This window comes from Schistocerca piceifrons, chromosome 1, assembly GCF_021461385.2.
Source record: "Schistocerca piceifrons isolate TAMUIC-IGC-003096 chromosome 1, iqSchPice1.1, whole genome shotgun sequence".
Classification (NCBI taxonomy): Eukaryota; Metazoa; Arthropoda; class Insecta; order Orthoptera; family Acrididae; genus Schistocerca; species Schistocerca piceifrons.
Genome location: NC_060138.1, coordinates 326,275,855 through 326,299,312, shown reverse-complemented (window position 1 = coordinate 326,299,312; position 23,458 = coordinate 326,275,855). Strand labels below are relative to the sequence as shown.

Sequence of the window (23,458 nt, the reverse complement as noted above, 5' to 3'; positions counted from 1 at the left end):
TTAGCAGAGATTGAGGCCTGGTGGATAACGGGAAGAGAGGATATACTGAAGAGCAAGTTCCCATCTCCGGAGTTCGGATAGGTTGGTGTTAGTGGGAAGTATCCAGATAACCCGGACGGTGTAACACTGTGCCAAGATGTGCTGGCCGTGCACCAAGGCATGTTTAGCCACAGGGTGATCCTCATTACCAACAAACACTGTCTGCCTGTGTCCATTCATGCGAATGGACAGTTTGTTGCTGGTCATTCCCACATAGAATGCATCACAGTGTAGGCAGGTCAGTTGGCAGATCACGTGGGTGCTTTCACACGTGGCTCTGCCTTTGATCGTGTACACCTTCCGGGTTACAGGACTGGAGTAGGTGGTGGTGGGAGGGTGCATGGGACAGGTTTTACACCGGGGGCGGTTACAAGGGTAAGAGCCAGAGGGTAGGGAAGATGGTTTGGGGATTTCATAGGGATGAACTAAGAGGTTACGAAGGTTAGGTGGACGGCGGAAAGACACTCTTGGTGGAGTGGGGAGGATTTCATGAAGGATGGATCTCATTTCAGGGCAGGATTTGAGGAAGTCGTATCCCTGCTGGAGAGCCACATTCAGAATCTGATCCAGTCCCGGAAAGTATCCTGTCACAAGTGGGGCACTTTTGTGGTTCTTCTGTGGGAGGTTCTGGGTTTGAGAGGATGAGGAAGTGGCTCTGGTTATTTGCTTCTGTACCAGGTCGGGAGGGTAGTTGCGGGATGCGAAAGCTGTTGTCAGGTTGTTGGTGTAATGCTTCAGGGATTCCGGACTGGAGCAGATTCGTTTGCCACGAAGACCTAGGCTGTAGGGAAGGGACCGTTTGATGTGGAATGGGTGGCAGCTGTCGTAATGGAGGTACTGTTGCTTGTTGGTGGGTTTGATGTGGACGGACGTGTGAAGCTGGCCATTGGACAGGTGGAGGTCAACATCAAGGGAAGTGGCATGGGATTTGGAGTAGGACCAGGTGAATCTGATGGAACCAAAGGAGTTGAGGTTGGAGAGGAAATTCTGGAGTTCTTCTTCACTGTGAGTCCAGATCATGAAGATGTCATCAATAAATCTGTACCAAACTTTGGGTTGGCAGGCCTGGGTAACCAAGAAGGCTTCCTCTAAGTGACCCATGAATAGGTTGGCGTACGAAGGGGCCATCCTGGTACCCATGGCTGTTCCCTTTAATTGTTGGTATGTCTGGCCTTCAAAAGTGAAGAAGTTGTGGGTCAGGATGAAGCTGGCTAAGGTAATGAGGAAAGAGGTTTTAGGTAGGGTGGCAGGTGATTGGCGTGAAAGAAAGTGCTCCATCGCAGCGAGGCCCTGGACATGCGGGATATTTGTGTATAAGGAAGTGGTATCAATGGTTACAAGGATGGTTTCTGGGGGTAATGGATTGGGTGTGTGTGTGTGTGTGTGTGTGTGTGTGTGTGTGTGTGTGTGTGTGTGTGTGTGTGTGTATAAAGTGACTTACTGCAGAACATTAACACCTAGCTTGGTTAGAATTGGATTAAGTACATTTCAACTTTAGTAAAATCTTACTATGTCATCTGACTATTTCTGAGGGTAGTAGTTGCAGAAAATTGCTCAGGCTATGAAATATTAACACATTTCAGTAGAATGGAGGATTCAAGTACAAAGTCCAAGAAATGGGGTACCATAATACACACATAATACAAACCTTGTCTATATTAACCCATGTTAAAGTACAAAGAACAAAGCCTTTTCTAATACTGGCAAAACACTGGAATTAATGATGAAATCAGGGGACTGTCATATGGCATAAACTAAGCTTGTAAAGTTATACGCATAGAGAACACTCAGGCACAACTCTACAAAAGGTAATTAAAAGGTGTGTCCATAGTGACAAAACAACTAACAATATTCTCATCCTATTCATAAAACTTCATATAAAGGAAGGGAAAGAATGTATTGAGTTTTTAATCAGTTCACAAAATATGAAAAGGTTCACATCTAGAATGTGGTTCTGTGTGACACAAGCACACGCACTGTTTGTAAACAAGCTTTGACTGACAGGAGACAAGCACGTGGGTGTCCAGCGGGGAAGTGTGACGTCAACAAACTTTAATGACCGTTCTCTCTAGCAGGGTGATGGAGGGGGTATTATCTGTGGCGTTATGTACGTCTTGCAGGAGGGGAAAGAGCAGAGGGGTAAGCGCGAGCGACGAGGAATGGCGAGGGGGGTGAAGCGGAAGTGGTAGTGGCACTTTCAGCACTTGGCACAGCTGGTGGCATGTACCGGTGGTATAATGCAAAGTACGCGTAAAAACAGAGAAAGACAATGCTGGCTAACAGACAGTCAAACACCGGTAATGATCCACACAGAGCGACGTCAAATTTGTACAAGAAGAGATCCTAACTGTCATAGGACAAAACCAAATGCATGGCGGCCCAGTAAAAACATTCAAGATCGTTAGTACAATACTTGCATTAATTCTTAAACAGATATTGGATGACAGAGTGCAATTCAGTGTTGATTTTCAGCAAACACAAAATTCAGAAAATGCTAAAGTAGCAGGGTGAGCAATTTTTGAAATAAAAATTATGTAGCTAAAGTATGATTAATAAATACATCAGAATGTCTTAAAATTTCATTCACAGTGACATAGCAATAAGATATCTAATACATAACTTAGAACTACTTTCAAGAGCGGAACAACACCAGTGTATGAGGGTACGACTGCCGACCAATCATCCCGTTTATGCTTGTTTATATCGGGGCGAAGTATAACAGAAGGCAATGAGACATTTCTCTTAAAACCAACTACTACTATAAGAAAAAGACCCACCAGAGCACAGTTGTGGATACAATTTTTGTTTAAAATTGTACACAGGTAAGAATACATATGGGAGAACAAAATTGTCTAATGGTTTAAATGCCCTATATAATATAAATGGATAGACAAAAAACCTATTCACCAAGTGGTGGCAGTGGAACACACACACAAAAGGATTTAATTTTTACAACCTTTCCGAGCCAGTGGCAACTTCTTCTGGCAGAAGAGTTGAAGGGGAAGAAGAGGGGTCAAGGATAAGGTCAGGATCCTGTCCGGTAAGTCTCCTCTGGCCCGGGGTTCTGGGCGATTTTTCCAAACTGTATCCCTTTCCGTAAATGTCTCGAGTCCTTTTCCTTCAGCCCTCTTCCTTCCCCTTAAACTCTTCTGCCAGAAGAATGAGCCAGTGGCTCCGAAAGCTTGTAAAAGTTAAACCCTTTTGTGTGTTTCTTCCCCTGCCACCATTTGGTGAGTAGATTTTTTATCTATTTGTTTACATCATATTGTCAGTAACTGATTAAAATGGTTCAAATGGCTCTGAGCACTATGGGACTTAACTGCTGAGGTCATCAGTCCCCTAGAACTTAGAACTACTTAAACCTAACTAACCTAAGGACATCATACACATCCATGTCCGATACAGGATTCGAACCTGCGACCGTAGCGGTCGCGCGGTTCCAGACTGTAGCGCCCAATAACTGATTATGTTTGTGGTTTAAATGCTCTGCTATGGCAGTTAAAACTGACTGCGAAACAGAAACTGAAACCACATATTTTCACAACACAGCATTTTCTTTCTCGAAGCTGGTTTTAACAGAAATCCTGTACTTTGTTGTTTAAAAAAAAGTGCATCTTATGTTCATCCAAATACTTAATAGAATGTTGTTTACAAATTTTAAATAAATCGGTCAAGACCTTTTCGAGATTCTTGCTGAACTATTTACTCTGTACTTATTATACGTATATCAAAAAATAGGTAGCCTACGTCCGTCCAAATCTTTATTAGAGTATTGTGTGGAAATCTGAAGTAAACTGGTAAAGAACTTTTGAAGATTTTTGCTAGCACTGTGTCCTCTTTGTATTATATACATATTTATATACCATATATACTTAAAAATGTAACTTATGCCTGTCCAAAAGTTTATTACATTACCATATAAAATTTTGAACTTAATCATTCAAGAACTTTGCAAGATTTTTGCTAATATCATTTCCCCTTTATATAGTACATACATGTTTACAGACCATATATATTTAAAAAAAAAAAAAGGTTGTAGCCTATGTCTGTCCAATCATTTATTACAGTATTGTGTTAAAATCTGACGTAAATCAGTCAAGAACTTTTCAAGATTTTTGGTAATAATGTTAAACTTCGACTTGTCTTTGTATAGTAGTACAGATATTAAATATATGTTTGTATACCACAAATGATTAAAAAAAGTTGTACCCTACGTCTGCCTCAAGTTTTATTAAGACTATCGTGAAAAAATTTCAAGTACACTGGCCAAAAAACTGTTGAGATTTTTGATAAAAATGTTTTCCATTTATACAGTAAATACATATTTGTATAACATATAAACTTAAAAATCTGCAGCTTATGCCTGTCCCAATGTTTACTAGAGTACTGTGTAAAAATTTGAAGTAAATCAGTGAAGTACTTTTTGAAATTTTTGGTAAAGATGCTAAAACTAACTTGCCTTTATATCATAGTGTAGACTACCCGAATATAATCCTCTACTGCATGTATTATTCCATGACATGTTTCCATAACTATGTCTCAAATGCTGTAAGGTGAAACTGTGCTTGTAAATTACAAGTCTTCAAAAGAATTGCCATTAGCACAGTATTGTAGTGTTATGGGTAAGTGCGGACTTGGTGAAACTGCGTTCTAATTTGAACTATTTTGGTTTTTTGTGGTGGTGATACAGGCTTCTGCAAAATTTCGGAGGGGGGGGGGGGGGGGGTGACAGACAGTGTATTGGGAGAACAGTTTCCAGTAATGTATCAAATGCTAGACCATCAACACATAAAAAGTCCCTCCCTCCCCTCTCGCTCAAGTTTTCGTAAGTGATCTTTGAAGCTGCTTGACCCAATTTTTCAACCATCTTTTTTTCCTGATTCCAATCAAGTAGAGTAATTATCACAGCAGAAACTTCTTTATCACCCAACATTCTGAACCACAGCATTACTGGGCAGTCTAGGGAGAATGTCAAACTGCACAGTATCTAGGGGTCGTTTAAGATCACTCACCACTAATCACAAGGTGGGAAATGTACAGTACTATTATATGCATCTGACATTCATGGAAAGGCACAATGAAAAGTTGCTTTTTGTTACTGTAATTGTTGGTTTTTCTAACCACAATTTTATTTCATGATTTATCAGGAAATGATTATACAAATCCAATCAATATGTGGTTCAGTAATTAATAGAAAAGCTTCATTGTCATTTCTGTGGCTTCACACTTTCTGTCTCTACTTTTTCATTTGACAGCACATTAATTGCATTTAAAGACGCACACAATATTCAGTTTAATACTTTATTTACATTTGTTATTGTTGTTTCAATTATTGTTGGCTAATTTTTCTGTTATTTAGGTAACTGTTAACACATTTACTGACTTAATGATAGTGGTTTCTTTGTTATACCTGTAACCACCATTTAAATCCAAACTAAAGGCAAAGCATAAATAAACATTCTCAGTGCGTACATATACATTATTGGTTTTAACAAAATAATTTACAGGTTAAAGATTGTGGTATATAAAGAAAAATTGCATTTTCTATGTGATAAATACTACTGAAATAGCAACAGAGGAACAATGGCTGCACACATATACAATATACTAACATGTTAACAGTATCTCATTTATTCAAAACTGATGATCTTAAAAGATGATACTTGGATAAAATACTGAATTTATCTCAAATTTCTTTTGCTAGCAAATTATTAATAGCTAACCTGGTCATGAGATGCATCTGTTGTTGACCCAGCACCGTGACAAACTTGAGGGGGATCAGTTGATAACGATACTAGGCTCAAAAACTCGCTATGGTTTCCCTGGAACAATGCACACATAACTTCAAGCACAAGTTAAGTAATCAGTCTCACAAAAGATGACATGGCTGAGAATATAATAGGTATATATGAACTATACTGTCACTACAATGCCACAATGATACAGAAACATATTCTCGGGGTAACATATTAACTACACAGTAGAGCAGTATGTTTTTTCAAAATGATTAATATACCACGTCAAATATGTTAAAATGTCCTTTAATCTGAGAATGGGACCTTAGAAATCATGAGCTGCAATAGGGAAGTGGTTCAGTGGAAAATGTCAATGAGTGCAAAAGATCTTTCAGTTAGCATTCCTTATGTGGAGGATCTGCCAATGTTGCTGTTAATTTATTTACCAGCTCCTCCACTGCCACCAACAGGCAGAGGAACCACTGGTTAAAATGAAAGGGCCAAAAAACTAACAGGTGGACAACAGAGGCAGTCAAACAGCATCTGACAAATGGAAACTGGTAAAATGGTGCAACTGTATATTATTATAAAACATTATGTACATCACAGGCATAAAGGAGGTTTTCTGATTTGACAGATTACTGCCAAACTACCTGTCAACATATAACTGCACCAGATACATGTTAACTGCACACCAATGACAAAACTGAGAATGAGTCAGTCAGGCATTAACATTTTGGAGATGTGCAACGTAACTCTTGTGCTGCACAGATTATGCTATAAAAAAGAGAGAGAGAGAGAGAGAGAGAGAGAGGAGGAGAAGAAGAAGAAGAAGAAGACGAGTGATGCAGGACCTATGTCGGTTGTTTCTCAGGTTTGTAAATGCACATCAATATTTCTCTTACATCTTTTGCCTGAATAAAAACATACTATGATACTTGTACTACCACCACACACACACACACACACACACACACACACACACACACACACACAATAGCTGGCTTTCACTCGTATTGGCAGAAAAGTAATACACATAACATTTTGTGTTACTTCCTCTGTTTTTTTAATTTTTCAATACTTCTTCAGGAAGCGATATGATGGTAAAGTAGAAATCTGAAGTTTGATTTCTTCTAGAATTTTGAACACATTTAATATGTTGCAGAACAATGTTTTTGCCAAGGTACTTCTGAGTCTGCCCACTCTATCTTCGAATGTATTTGATGACATTCCATGCATATGAATGTATCACATCGGTGAGTCAGAAGCTTTGTGATAAGTATTGTGTAAACCCATGCCTTCCTCTAAAAGGAACAAAGATCATTTTACAGTTTTTGACAAACAATTCCCTCATATAGCCAATCCCTATTTACAAAGTCAGAGAAAGTAGTGTTGGGTGGAAGACTCCCAGTGGCACAAGTTGCACAAAGCACCCAATAAAATCAACCATGTTGTGCTCAGTAATGCGTTCCACTCCTATGCGGTCAAGTGTGATTTTGGCCACAGTTCGACTGTGATCGTGCTGTCGTATGAAAAGCTGATTAACTGTTACACTGCCATAAAATGCTGTGTAGAAGTTACAGCGGTGCTGGTATACAATATGACTGCTTTCACAGGAGGTGTGCTTCTGATAAGATACTATATGCCTCGCATCACCATCTTTCTGTATTACACAGTACTGCAATCTCATCATTTATGTAAATTCCATGCAATTATTTACAAAGTGGGATGAGATGTAACATTTATAATATGAACTTATATTTCTGTGGTCACTTTTCAGACTTTTTAATGTTCTTTCCTTACATTCTCATGTCTTGTTGCTACAAAAGTTCAACTTATTAGTGGAATGAATATGTAGTAACAATTGACAACTTGTGCCACACAAATTCCAATCGGATTTCTTGCTTATCTTGATATTACTAGCCTTATTTATCAAAATGAAGAGTGAATGCTTGATATGAGGATAATTCAGCAACAATCGTGCATCTGATTTGGACTGAGCCTTGAATACTATGTCACTCAATCCAATCAACCTGTGTGGCTCCTTGTTATGGCACTAAAACATTCAAAAAGTTGTTCAATGTGTGCTTCATTGGATCTATGCTGTAATAGTTTTAAATAATTATGCATGATAATTGCTAATTTTTGTAAAGACAAAATTTTCTTAGAAACATTACAGATGTTTCAAGACATCCATGTAATCAACAGTGGGTTTTAAGCTATTTTTTAATAGCTCTTGTGAAAGATGAATATGACAAAGGAACACATCTCAATCACATTATTGGTCTGTTATTTGTGCATAAATGTTCATATTTTCCTGTATTACGATCAATGAAATGCTAGAACACGGAAAAACATATACTGGTTTCAACAATGCGCACTAACAATAAATTATGAGAAAATACCACAATTTCTCTCTTCAAATGTGACATTTCAATGCCTCCCACATGAAACTTGGCAAACAACATTTTCTTTAAAAATTACCACTAGCTACAAGAAGTATTTATAGGTTGCACTGTAGATCGTGTAAAGTCATATCAAAACTTGGATCTGTAATTAAGATAGCCAGGCAAAACTCAATGAACAGAATACACTTTTACAGACCCAGTAAGTGAGGATAAAAATATAAAAAGACAGTGTGAGTAACTGAAAGAAAAATAAATTCATTACTGAAAACCATTAATGCAAATCATCCTGGTGTTGCTGTTTTGGCAACAGCAGACTAAGTAATATTTGCAGCAAAATGGAAATACTTAGTTCTGACCAGAACTTTTGTGTTAAAAACGACCACACCTGAGCGTAAGTCGGACTGCGATTTTCTCGATCTATCACTCAAAAACTTGACTCATTTTGTATCAGTTTCTACAATTATTTCAAAAGAAACATTAGTGAACATAACAGTTGTTGTCGTGAATGGCTGAGCCAATACGACCACACTGACGTAATTTTGTGTCTTTACTCAGTTGGTTTCGCACTTTGCTGTAATTCTGCTACAAATACATCACATTTGGTGAGCGAGCAAGAAATTTTGGAAGCTCAAGAGGAAGAAACTGCTCAATAACTCATCTCACACTTCTTGGTAGGATGATTACACTTCCTGCAATTGTTATTTTAAAATTTGTAATATACCAAAAAGCTAAAGCAGATATGAAAAACAAATCTTGAAGTATCATCCTATTATGGCATGCATTACTCAGGGTGTGTACGTGGACAAGGAAAAAAAATTCCCGGATTTCCTGGTTAAAAATACACTTTCACCCGGGTGAAAACACACTTTTTCCGTCTTAAGTGACAGTATATTTTCCCTCGGAACTGAAAAAATTATCAATCCTTTGAATGGTTATGGTTTTGGACACAGGCATTTCCCGGCACTTTAGAAAACGAAACTCGGCACTTTGGAAAACGAAACTCAGCGAAAAAGATATGTTTTGGAAATATCTTTGATGTGCAGCAACATGTACGCTGCGTATTTTCGTATTACGAAAGTATACATTGGAATTCCACCAAACACCACATGTTACTTTCCAAATCACTGAAATCGAGATTGCGATGTGCTTTTGTAAGCCAGTCATAGCTCATGTCACGCGATCTCGCCAACCGATGACAGTGAATATTTAGAGCATAGGACACGTGATGTAGTCATCCAATAGCAACATCATTGTTAAGTAGCAGTAACACAGAAGTTAATGGTTTAAATTAATATACAGTGTTGCTACAAGAAAAGAAAAGCTTTCACATATACAGTAGAGCATCGATTATCCGAAGTAATTGGGGGACATGGGAGTTCGGAAAATTGGTTTGTTCGGATAATCGAACTGTACATGTTTATTTGCCAAAAAGAAGTACTGTACAGTAAATTACTATTCATAAAAACAGGCATCTCTTTTAGTATTACAAAGTAACATACAAAAGCAACTTCAGTAGGAATATATAGTATGTGGCACAGTTTATTAAACAAAAATATAAAAATATATACATATTACATATGCATTTTGCATGAACAATACACACAGAACAGAAGGTGACTGTTTGCACCGTGACAAGCTCTTCTTGGGGGCGCGCAATCCTTCAAACTGCGCGGAGCGGCACGCATCAACTCTAAGCTGGCGCAGCTGTTGCTGTGAACAGCTTTGATACTGCCGCTACGTCTACTGCCAGTGTCAAGCCGACAGAAGTGTGCTGATTGTTAAAACACAGCGACTGGCAGCTTGGCCAGTCAGCAGCGCCTTGTGAAGGCCCCATTAGAAGCAATGTTAGGCCAGCGGTGGCCCAGAGCAGCGACTACTGTGGGAAACTTGGTTTGGGAGTGAGGAGGATGATGGAAGGTAGGGTGGGAGAGTAACAGGTGCGAGCAAGTACACGGTTCGGTTAAGCGGTCGTTCGGTTGATCGACGCTCTACTGTAATATTGGTGTCTAAGGTTAATAAGCTGCAAGAGAAGCTAATCTTTCACATATAATGTTGATTTTTTTGTGCATGTTACACTTCAAGATATATCACACAAATATGCCAGTAAAATTTTTAATAATGACATAAATGTCTGATCTTCAGGGTTCGAAATTCTTCTAAATGGCTCTTCATCAAAGAGTAGATTTTTGAATGAGAGTCGAACGCTCTTTGATTTAAGAAATTCATGGTACATCCTCGCGCATAGTCCACCTTACGTTAAAGGATATTTACTTTGAAAGTAACGCTTTTCAAACCAGCATTCGCAATATTTTTCTGCGACCTGTTAGAAATAGGTCCGTTTCAGCAGTTGCCAGAGAGCACCAGGTAACAGGCGACACCACGCTTGCGCGGCTACCATCACGTAGGAAGCCCGTGTGTATGTACATGTAAAACATTAAAAGATCTTACATTATGTTGTAAAAGCAGCAAGTCATCACAGGGTGCTCCAAGAGCATCAGAATTTCATGGACCATACTAAAATGTGCACATTTAAACTGCAACTTAAGGTGCACATTCGTACGTCCAGATTCCTAATGAAGTAGACCTGATATTAAGCTTTTCAGTGTGGTTTTCGAGGTGTAAATTTTCTTGGAGCGCCAGTACTGTATCACATCATGTTTGGTTCTTCATTATGGCATAATGCCATACATGCTAGAAGATGAAAATTTGCACTTGAAATGCAGAGAACAGTTGAAACTAGACAGTACTGTGGAATTAAAAACTTCATTTGGAATACATTGACTGCCTCTGCAAAAACGGTTAATAAAAGCCAAATTTCTTCAGCAAACAGACAAAAATAACTTCATTGTTCTGCAAGGCGATTAATGCTCGACTGTCAGAAAGGTGGAAATAAAATAAAATCTGAAGCTAATAACGTATTTTAGCCTTCCGTACTTATGTGAATTTATTTTAATTCACTTGATACCTCCCGGCCACAGATATCCGTTTTGTTTTCATTTGCGTGAGAGTAAACGAAGGGGAAACAGCAAATTCACTAAACGTAAACACGGGTCACGTGGAGACTACCCATTATAACTCAGGCTGCTCTGCGCATCAGCCCCCAATCTACGGTATTTGCGAACCAGGCCAATACTAAAAAAAAAAAAATTTCAAAAATATGTGCATCTTGTAGGGCACATCATTCTGAAAAGTTTGGAACATAAAATATGTGTGTTCGAGAAAATGTAAGACATGTTATTTGGTCTTAAGTGTGCCAATGTGCAGTGCCACGCCTCTTCATACAGCATTCTTCTATTGCACATCACCGTACTTCGCTCTGTGGAATTGAAATGTGTATACTTTGTAAGCGATGCCATCAAACTATATTCAGCACAGTGGAAATTGAAATGTCCTGTGGTGACTCTTTTTTTAAAAACTCGCCATTAATAGCGGATGGGATTATTTGTAATTGAGAGAACAACAACTCTTTAGAAAATTTGCACTCTTTATTGTCTGTTAGCTAATAACTTGCTGTTTTGTGTGACGTAAAATTAAATATAGGATATACAAAACCAACATAGACAAGAGACAAACAAGAAAGTACACATTTCTTCAATCCTTACCTCCTAGCATTTTTTTCTCTCTAATCTTGCTACAGCTTTACATGGCATGCTTTCCTTTCTGCGCAAGAATCTATTACCTCACCAAAGTTCGTCAAATGCTTTGCTAGATGAAAAATTGAAATTTCATTATCTAATACTGAAAAAGCTGTCAATACAAATAATACCCAAGACTGGTGTGGTTTCTCAATCTGATTATGTCTATTTTGTCACTGTATGCTAGATAAAACAAAATAGGCCTTTCTAATATTGCAGGCCCCCCTCAGGAGACACCGCCTTAGCGAGACACTGTCCGTGTGGGCGAGGGGGTTTGTGTGATCCAATGAAGTGGAGGGCTATACCGGCGGTGGTGTAACTACCAGCAGGGCCTCCCAAGCCGGACAGGTCTCCATAGAGGATCCAGACAAAGTGTGTCTCGCAACGTCCCGTCTAGTGTCCTGTCCTATCCTATTCTGTTCTGTCCCATCCTATACATTCCCTTCCTTTCCTTTTCCACCTTGTGATTGTGTGGCAGCAGACACAGTCCCCTAATGTGGACAGCGGAAGATCCTTGGAAACCAGGACAACGTTGATGCGCATAGGCCTTACTGCGAAGGGATGGATAGCGTTCTGTAGTCGTAGTGAAGACAAGCTATCTAAGGGGTAAGGCCCTGAAATAAAACCTTGGCAGGTGTCCAGGCCATGAGGTGGCAGCCCCACCAGGACACTCGGGGGCTGTGGGCTGGTAACCCGCACCACCAAAAAACACATATCACAGAAACTAAAAGGAGAAACAGCCGGAATATTGCAGCAATTTTGTAACACACACCAAATAAGTGAGACTGTTTGGGCACAAATAGTCATTTTTAGAACAGGACAAAATATAATTCACGAAGTACCAATATCAAATTCCTATTAGGCCTACTACAAGCAAAAAACTTTATGTTAGGAAATAGTTTTACATTTCATTCATACGTACCAGTTTCTCAAGCATGAGATCGAAAAGTAGTATTACGAAATTTTTATATAAATTTGGAATTGTCTTATTCTTCCATAATTTGTGTGATGTCCCTGTTCCTTCTCCTTCCTCGTTCTAACAAACAATCTTGTCATCACCAATTCTGTAGCTATTCCTGCCACTGCCAAAATTTGTTCGCCGATTAACTTCACTAACCTGGCCAGAATCATCGGTTTAGTTACCCCGCGATTATTCTACAGTTAGGCAGTGTTACATATTCGTACAAAACGTTTTCTGTGTTACTTCCAAAACAGAACTTAAGTGGCTGCTAGCCAGGGACTGTAGAACTGGTCCTTACTAGTGTAGCGATCTGGCCAAAAATTTTCTGTCAAAATTTCATTTTCTTGGATACAACGAGTAGATAATACGTAATCTTTTTCCCTTGTTATTCCTGTAGTCATTTATTTCCATTCTGGTAGACTGAATCTACGGATTTTGCTAGTAATTATAACAACGCTGATCATTCGGAAATCCAATCAACCACATAATACGACAGTGATTGGCATTCATCCATTCGGCTTTACTCCACTCAGATCGTATAGCCCCATCCCCTTTTGTCAATGGAAAGTTTATTTCTAGATGCGACGAGGATTCTTCTGACAGAGACAGCACTTACGCTATGCACACATTCAAAAATATTAAAAAACCAACAGGGATGTGTTTCAAAATCATATAAATGATCGATAGATCAATGTGCACTGGATGCTAGGCCCTTTGTGAAACAAGTTTTTTTCCCTCGAGAATATGAATTTGGCGCGCCCTTTTCCCAGTAGCATCTAACTGCTTGCTGCGACTGCTTGCACAGCCAACAGCCACATTCCCGTAGCCAGAAGCAGAAGAATCTACTGCTCAAATGCAACTCAACAGTGCATGCGCATGAGCCCACTCGTAACTGCTAACACAAATCGAATGTAAACATTTGTGACTTCACGCTCATTGGAGGGAATTTGTTGTTATGAAGTATTGCATAGTCTTCCTAATGCCTTTGACACATTAGCTGTTGGCAGACGCTTGCATGAGGACTGTGTGTCGTTGTTGTATATGGCACTTTTCCTTTACAATTTAAGTTATTTTCCTTTTTTCCCCCTAATTTATGTTTTATTGTTGAGGTATTATTCTGCAGTAGTGGGATACACTAATATCCTTTCTTAGAGTAACAGTTCTTACGAGTCAAAATTACAAAAATTTAACTGAAAACTAAAACAATGAAAAATTCCCGGGTTTTTCCTGGTTTTCTCCCGTATGAAAAAATTCCCGGGTTTTTCCCGGATCTCCCGGTTGTCCTGGGTCGTATACACACTGATTACTCCTGAAGAGACATCAACTACATATGTCCAGCGACACTTTACATGACAGCATAAATGGCTGGTTTTCTTGGCCCAATATTCTTCCAAGATACTAGTCTACAAAGTTTTAAAGAAGCACAGTGGAATCTCATTAGTATGTCCCTCATTACCACTTTTTCCTTCATAGTATGTTCCATTTTTGAAGTCCCAAGAGCCAACTGCTTTAAATGCATGTTAAAATGACTCTTCATATACTCTCCCTCGCTGTTTAGCAGTTCAAATTTGGCAGTATCAGGGCGGCACTGTTTGACCGCTGCAACTTTTGCTGCCGAAAATGGTGTGAATAGAAAGTCCGTGTCCACGGACTGCGGAAATGTGCAGAGGGACACTGCTATTAAGTGTCAGCCACTTTGCAAGTCATATAGATTATTTGCTGTGGTGTTGTCATCTGTCAATCCATTACAACTAATGAAGTCTTTCAGGAACAGAGGGAAGAGAGAGAAGAAGAAAGTGAAGATGAATCAGAAACTTCGCTGGTTCCTGCAACACCAAAACATATTGAAGCAATGGACACATGTTACGCGTTATGAGTTGTGTTTTGAAGTTTATGAAGAAGTGATGAACGTAAGGATGGACACTGTATATTGCTTTATTATAATCTAATTAGCCTAACAAGATGTAACATCAGCATTTTGAAATGACAATGTCTATTCAGTTACCCGTACTGATTTCACAACTGGAAATAAACTAAATGAGCGATGTTAGTTTGTGTTGAGCAGTGAAACAAAAATTGCAATTTTAACGTATTTGTATTTTTTCAATATACATATTTGGAAGGTATTTTGGATGTTACAGGTTACACTCTAGCATCAAGTGTCTTTTCTGTATTCCAATTGACTGACGGCAAGAAGTGTACATATCTGATTACTTGTGTTAGCCAATGTCGCTGCATTTGTATTCTTGGTTTGGTATTCTGAAAATGTTCTTGAAATGACACATTTTGAATTATAATTTATTGAAATACCAACTCTGGAATGTAGCATTATGAAATTGCATGTTACCTCATTTGGGACCCTTAATTCTGCATTTTCACTGTGAAAAAAATCAAATAATTATAAAATTAAGTATTTTTTGGCAGTACATTATCCTGCTTATGGTGTTCAAATCTGCAGTCCTCTCAAAAATATGCTAATGAGATTTCACTGAAGATCTTTTGGGAAAAGAAATTTAATACACCCAAAAATGCCACTGTAGTGATATGATCACATTACCAATACCCAGTATTCTGACTGGGTGATTTTGATACAAATGCACATGTTGAAAACAATTAAGCTGTCTCGAAATGTGAATATTAAAGATGTGGAGTTTAAAAATATACAACCTGAACTAACGATTTGATTCACCGAGTGCAGATGAATGGCACCAGCAACATATGACACATCATCTTGTTTATGGGCATATCCATGGTTAACACTTCTGTTATATGATGGGTGGCTTGGGTTCACATACTTCACACACAGTAGTGGCAGAATCTACATTGTGTATTGTAGTGTAGCAAATAATTGGTTGTGTGCACCTACTTTAATATTTGTGTTAGACATTGGTATTGAGTGTAACAGCAAGTGGCTAGTATTGAGAAAAATTAGAATTATAAATGTAAAAAATAAATCCAACACAACTCTTAAAAATTCTTTACCTTTGGAAAATCTGAGAACTGAACTTGGAAGCCAAGCAGTTGAGCAAGATACAGTAACTGATCTTTTGGCCGAACTCCTTGGCTTTGTGGTGTTGGTGGTTTCAAAGAAGTTGTCTGCACGTTTTTATGAGAGTGGGCTGATTTTGCCAGAGCCTCAGCAGTCGGTGAATTACCACCAATAAGCAATTCTTTTGCTATAGCTGCAGTGGTTTGTATGTTGACACCTGTTAAGATTACAACTTCATTATTTTCAAGCAAATCTGTAAATCAAGCACATTAAACACAGAAATCTGTTAGATAGCATTACATTCACCAATGGGATGTTAAATTCTAATCCTTTTCCTGTCTTGTTTAAAAACACATGAACAAACAAAAACAAAAGAAAAATTGTAGTAAAAATGCAGTAAAATAAACATGCCTTATTTACCAGAAACTTATTTATTTTAAAATTTTGAACCCTCTAAACACTATGTGTGGGGGGGGATATTGTTTAAGAAAAGTGGAAGAAGTTTATTTTTCAAAACCTTGAGTTCTTTTTATGTATGATGGACGAAATAAGAGCAGAACGGACAGTTTTGACTGTGGTACAAGAAAAAACAGAACTGAGCAAAAATGACAATACAGCTGTACGACAAACCAACAAAATAACAAGCTTTAGGGAAGTAACACTGAAAATCGTCATAACAGCCTAGTACCCACACAAACATTGTTCAACTAGGAACCAAAGGAAATACATGGTCATAAAACTTACGTTTATTAGGTCAAATGGTGACAACAATAATAGTGCACTGCATGTAACTGCAAGTAATGAATACATCTGACAATCGTGAGCCTGGAGACCTACATATGTTCTTATGAAGACATTGTCTCCGTCTGGTGTCACTGGAGTTGTACTGCGCATGCATAACAGAGCAAGTGACTGCGGTCAATGATTTGGCTGCCCCTAAAGGTCGCCTTGGGTAGCTGTGGTCACATCACAACACACACTATGCTTGCCTTAGTAACCTAACTCACATCAACCATAGGTGAGAGAAGTTCTTAGTCTGCCCAGACCAGAGCACATGAATTAACCGCACACTGTCTGTGGATCCTGGGGCAACTGGTGGACACGACCAGCAACAGGTGCCATCTAGGTGTCAAGAGTCCATGAAAAGAGGTGCCTGTATGGGCAGCAATGATTGAGGACTGGAGAAGAGAGACTCAGGCAATGAAGCCACATATTCCATACCGATTGAACGGCAGAGCAAACTCGGTGCAATCATGAGCAGGAAGGAAACCCAATGTCAGTGTTGACAAAACCCCAACCACCAGGATAGAAGGCAATGGCCAGGCCTTTGCGACCCCAGGAGTGGCCAGGACCAAGGAAGAATGAGGTATCTCATTCATGGCCCGAGGGGGTGGCCCAATGCCCAACCTGGAACACATTTGGTTCTGGTGGCAGATGACCATGCTGGCTGTGGATGACAGTCAGAAACTAATGAGGGCAGCATTCAAAACACCTGACCCATACTCGCGCGTCGGGTACAAATATCAACGAAACAAGTGATACTGAGTGAAGCCTGCATGGCAGTAAGAGGGTGACCAGTGTCCACAGCTGAAGGCCGTGCAGGACCTTGGTGGGACTCTTGGCCCCATCTGGTGTTATTCTGTTAAACTGGGAAATCTATGTGGCTGTGCATCTGCTTCAGAGATGGATAACGAGAAAACAAATCAATGGACAATAACCAGAAAGGGTCCCAAAAAGGATGGGCAAAATCAATATGGACTGTTTCCCATGGATGTGAAGGGGCTGGCCATGGTGAAAAAATAATTGCAGTGCTGCCTGCAGACAAAAACACTTGAACAGCTGCAGTAGGCAGTGACAAGGGATTCCACCTCCCGATCAATGTCTGGCCGAAACACACGGCGCACACCAACAATTCTGTGTGACATTCGCCAGTGACCATGATTTTATAAGCGTAAGTCCTCCCACTGCAGAGCTGCTGGAAACACAACATGAGGAGTAAACTTCTGTCAACAGAAAAATAAATGCTATCCAACAGGGAGAGGTAATGACGCAATGCATAAAAATTCTGAAGCTGGTCTAAAGCCTGACTTGGTGGACTTTCAGGCCACACCTGTTGTATCATGTGTACTACATGCAGGAGTGCCGTATCCACCACCAGAGCGGAAACAGTATGGGAATTGGCGATGGGGAAACCACATGCCATATGCATCACCTCCGTATCCAGTTCAAAAGAAAGTACTTCCTCCTGGTCGAATGAGGGGTTGAGGCCTATGGGAAGCCATGACAGAGCATCCACATTCGCATTTTGTGACACGAGATGAAAATTAATCTCATAATTGTACTAGGACAAGAACAGAGCCCAAAAATGAAGACAAAGAGTAGCTCTGTCTGGTAAGGATACTGACGGGCTAAACAGTGAAACCAAGGGTTTAAGGTCAGAATAAAACTAAACTTTGTAACATACAAAAACAAATTAAATTTTTAAGGTGTATACAAAAGCAAAAGCTGCTTTTTTCGCCTGAAAACAATGTTCCTGAGCTGAGTTACCATTTTTGAAGCAAAGGCAACAGGCTATTGGAGCCATCTGAATGGCGGTGGGCCAGGACCTCCACCACTGTACTCAAGACATTTTTTTTTGGCCAGGACCACATGCTTGCCAGGTTGAATAGTCTCAAGATACAGTGCGGAGTGAAGATTATCCTTAAGCTGCACAAAAGCATGCTCACAAGCTGCAGATGAAATAAAGGAGCATGTTTTGGCTGCAACGGATACAAGGGGTGGATAACAGTAACCAAACTGGGAATGAACTTGTTATAGTATTCCACCTACCTGTGGAATGCCTGAAGTTCTAATAGATTGGACCAAAAAAAGCTGTAATGGCGGTGACATGTTGTTCCAATGGGTGCCTGTCCTGGCGGGTAATTTCATGACCCAAATAAACAAAGGAAGACTACCTCCATGGTAGAACCCATCACAACAATAGCATCAAGTTAATTCACCGAGGGGCAACTGGCGCAACTTATTTCAAAAAATATTAAAAGATGGCAAGCACACTAGCAACCCCAAACATCAGATGTTGATACTTATAGAAGCTGAAAGGCGTACTACCTAGAATCAATAGTTTTGATGCATCGTGTAATGGAGTCTGAAGACAGGCTTTGGTCAAGTCGATTCTTGAAAAGAATTGATCCCAGCCAGAAAATCTGCTGTGTGCAGTAGGGGGTACACGAATATGACTGCCTGTGCATTTATAGTGACCTTGAAGTCCTCGCAGTGTTGAAGTTGACCTGGAAGCTTCTTTGTGGCTACTAAGGGCATAGCCCATTCATGCGTCTAATCACTCCCAATGATGTTGAGCGATCTAGCTCGTCTTGGTCATGTAAAGCTACTGGCACTGGTCACAGCAGGATGAAATGAGGCTGGAGTTATGAGAGTTATGTGTGCTGTGAAATTGTTTGCAAAACCCCCCATGGGAAAAACAGATAAAAAAGCTCAGAATCCAAGGAATTCAATTCGGATAAGATATTTGGTATTACAGCAGATGCACCTCACCTGCAACAAAAAAATAAAAAAATAAAAATAAAAAAAAAAAATAAAAATAAATAAAAATAAAAAAAATAGTAAAAGCATCAAACCCAAACAAATTTCCAGCACTTGCATCATTAACCACAAAGTACGTAAGGGAATGGGAAATTAACCTGTAAACTGTGTCGAGTGCAAATTGGCCAGAATAGAAATCTGCTGTTTGTTATAGATTACCAACTGCTGCTCGACGCATGCCAATGGTGGGGACACAAGCCTGGCATATGTCTGGGAGTTGAGTAGGGACAGCAGCTCCCCTGTCAACTCAGAGGCAAAATAGCTGATCCATCACCAACACTTCTATGAAAAGTTTCTTCTTTCCTGAAGATAGCGGCGAACACAATGACGAGGTACTATTAATATTGGTGTCCATTGATTCCAGCAACGACTCTTTAGGGGGTAGAGATAGACATACTGCCATTATGTGACCCCTTTTTTTTATGTTTATGGCAAGACGCCCGCTGCTAGAAGCAGGCAGCCTGTTCATTCTTCATGAAACAAGAGGGGTACAAAGGAAATGGCATTTGCTGCCCCTGCTGCTGAAAATGTGTGTGTCTGCATTGGGCCAGTTGGCTTGCTTGTACTGCAGCTACCTCTTCTCCCAATAGCATGGTAGGCTCTGTGTGCCATGGCTGCACCCTGTCAACAACTGTGACACCACACAAAGCCTCCAGTTGGAAGCATGAGGCCTCAAATGACTGTGCAATATTCAAAATGTCTTGCAAACAGGGAACTCAAACTGAAGGGCACATTGATGCAACTCCTTATCTGGGGCTGAATTAACGACTGCATTGTGGGCCACTGTGTCTGCGTAAGTCTCTTGAGGCTTAGCCTTGAAAGACAGAAACTAGCGACTGAGGCTGTGAAGCTCAGTCGCCGAAGCTCAAAACTATTGCTGCAGCTGTTTATGACATTGGTAGAATTTGCCACGAATAGCAATCACGAGTGCAATGACAGGAGGACAGCAAACGACATACATCGTCAAAAGAAAGCAACACTAGCTCCTGCAGAGGAGCTAATTGGCACAGTAAGTGATTCATACAACGGGGTATTATCGAACCACAGTAAGAACAGAGTCTTATAGATCTCCTTGTCAAACACTTCGAACGCCAGCAAATGTTGGCAAAGCCGCTTCTCATAAGAGTCCCAGTCTTCCATGGATTCTTCTTAGTGGGGCGGCACAGTGGTGGGTGAAAATTGGTGGCATAGTCTGGGTCAACACAGCCAACAACTGTTCCAACAACGTTGTGTTCATCTGCTGTTGTTGCAGGAGTGACTGGAGTAGAGCCTCCATGGAATAGTTGAATGGCAGAAAAATCACAGGATCTGACTAGGAATACAAGAAAACACATGGTCTTAAAACAGTTATGATTTATTAGAGTGGAATGTAACAATACTATGAAAAGGCTAGTTATTACTCATCATGTGTGTGTGTGTGTGTTTTCTATCTCTGACAAAGGCCCTGTTGGCTGAAAGCTCATTTTCTGATAGTCTTTTTGTTGTGCTTATCTTTGACTCAGCACCTCCACTATGTGGTAAGTAGCAATTGCCCTTTTCATAATACTGTATGATTTATTAGGTCACAGAGTGACAACAAGATTGCACTGGATGTAGTAACAAGTACATCTGACAACTGAGAGCCAGAGGCCCGCGTGTGGCCTTATAAAGACACTCTCTCCACATGGTGTTGCAGGAATCATGCTGCACACATCCATTGGAACAGGTGACTGGAATGTCTCTGGCAGCTGCAAGAGGTAGTTGTAGGAGCACCGTGTGAATGTCAGCGTATACTACATTTGCCGTAGTGGCCCAACTCACACCCTCTGCTAGTGGTAGGTGTAGTAACAGTCAGGCTACTACAAACATTATACAGGGTTCTTTCTTTCAAGGTTACGGAAGAAGAATGCACAGAAATTACAAGACACATAGAAAAATGAAACATTCCAATGGATAAAGCATCTCTCCCAGTTCTGATTTGTAACACATGCTGTGTTGTAGTTGAAGAGCACACCGCTAGGAGCCAGGCCCATCAGAATGTTAGACAAACCATCCACTCTGTGCTGTCACATCAAAATAGTTTGTTGACCCAATAAACAGATTTCCAAAACAAGCTGCTGCTGTTGCATACGCATTGCATGTACATACTGCGATTTGCTGTGTCACAAGCAGTGTCTATATGTGAGTTACAAACTTGGAGAGATGTTCTATCCACTAATGTATATGTGTTTTCTATACTTTTGCAGTTTTCATACAGTCGTCTTTTGAAATCTCAGAGGTACTTATGAATAACACAGAATTACATGAAAGCAGAAAGATAAAGGTTCAGTGTACCATTGGCAAAGAGGTCATAAAAGATGTTGCACAAGCTTGAATTGGAGAAATGTGGCAAAAGAAACTGGCCAAATTCTTTATAAAGGAAGCACTATAGCATTTGAATTGCGTACCAGAGATAAAACACAGCGAGTTAAAGAGTATCTGTAAATTGTAGAGAAAGCAGATTGCGGTTATGGGTTGAAGGACATGAAACGGAAGCAATAGTTGAGAAGGGAGTGAGGAAAGGTTGAAGCCTATTCCTCTTGATGTAGAAGTTCAGAAAGGAAATGAAAATTCAGAGAGAAGAAATAATCATCATTGAATGTCTGTAGAAGGATACAGGATGACTATTCTAATTTCTGTTTGGTGTGATGAATGACAGCTTGCTCTAATAGTAGAAAAATGTAAGTTAATGCACATGGCTAGGAAACACAATCCCGTAATATTCAAATATAATATTAGTGGTGTGGGTAACACTCGTAAGTGACAGAAATGGAACAAGCACGTAGGCACAGTGGTAGAAAAGGTGAACAGTCAACTTCACTTTACTGGAAGAATATTAGGAACGTGTGGTTCACGTGTAAAGGAGACCCTGTATAGAAACTAATGTGACCCATTCTGGAGCATTACTTGAGTTTAGGAGATCCCCGCTACGTTAGATTAAAGGAAAACATCAAGGAAATTCGGATGTCTGCTGCTAGTTTGATCAATAAGCAAATATTACATAGATGCTCCGTGGACTCAAATGAGAATCCCTAGAATCTTTTTTTGCAAACCCTATTAAGAAAGTTTAGAAAACTCGGCATACCACAGAATAATTCTACTGCCACCAAGGTACATTTCACTTAAGGACCACAAAGACACGATAAGTTAGGACTCATACGGATGCATTTAGGTAGTCATTTTTCCCTTGCTCCATTTGAGGCTGGAACAGGAAAGGAAATGACTAGTGGGAGTACAAGGTATCTTCTGTATGCAGTGTATGGTGGCTTGCAGATTATATATGTAGATGTAGATGAAAAAGGTTATATGGTGAATAAGAACATAAGTGAAACATGAGCAATGGAATGAAGATGAGTTAAATCTGCGGATGGTGCAGGAACTGGATTAACAAATGAGACAATAAAAGTATTAGATGAGTTTTGCTATTTATGCTGTAAGATATCTGAAGTAGAGAGCATATAAAATGCAGACTGGTAACAGTGAGAAAAACATTTCTGAAAGAGAGACATTTGTTAACATCATATATATATTTAAATGTTAGGCAGTCTTTTCTGGTGTTATTTGCCTGGAGTGTAGCTTCGTGTAGAAGAAACTTGGACAGGAAATATGACTAGAATAGAAGCTATTGAATGTGGTGTTCAGAAGAATGTCAAAGGTTAGATGGGTAGACTGGACTGTTACTAAAGAAGTATCGACTCAAACTCTAGACAATAGATATTTATGGCCCAACTTCACTAAAAGAATGGGCTGGCTTATTCGAAGTACCCTGAGGCGATACATGATTGTCAGGTTGGTAATGGATAGATTCTAGAGAAGTTTTTTTAATGGGGAGGGGGGACACATGGGAATATTAAAGCGAGATCAAGGATTGACTACAGACAGTTTACTATGTGAACAAAAGTACCCGGACACCTGGATGAAAATGACTTACAGGTTCGTGGCAACCTCCATTGGTAATGCTCGAATTCAATACGGTGTTAGTCCACCCTTAGCCTTGATGACAGCTTCCACTCTCACAGTTACACATTCAAGTAGGTGCTGGAAGGTTTCTTGAGGAATGACAGCCCATTCTT

General features: G+C 39.8%; 1 protein-coding gene across 2 annotated transcripts in view; it reads right to left on the bottom strand.

Annotated features, from left to right (window-relative positions):
• Nucleotides 1–23,458, bottom strand: part of LOC124782548 (double-stranded RNA-binding protein Staufen homolog 2) — a 257,615-nt gene that overhangs the window by 33,188 nt on the left and 200,969 nt on the right. For both annotated transcript variants that reach the window (XM_047253950.1, XM_047253949.1), the window contains exons 14-15: nucleotides 15,761–15,984; nucleotides 5,763–5,861 (exon numbers count right to left, since the gene is read on the bottom strand). In XM_047253950.1, coding sequence (XP_047109906.1) covers nucleotides 5,763–5,861; nucleotides 15,761–15,984 — 323 coding nt within the window. The remainder of the gene's footprint in view (nucleotides 1–5,762; nucleotides 5,862–15,760; nucleotides 15,985–23,458) is intronic.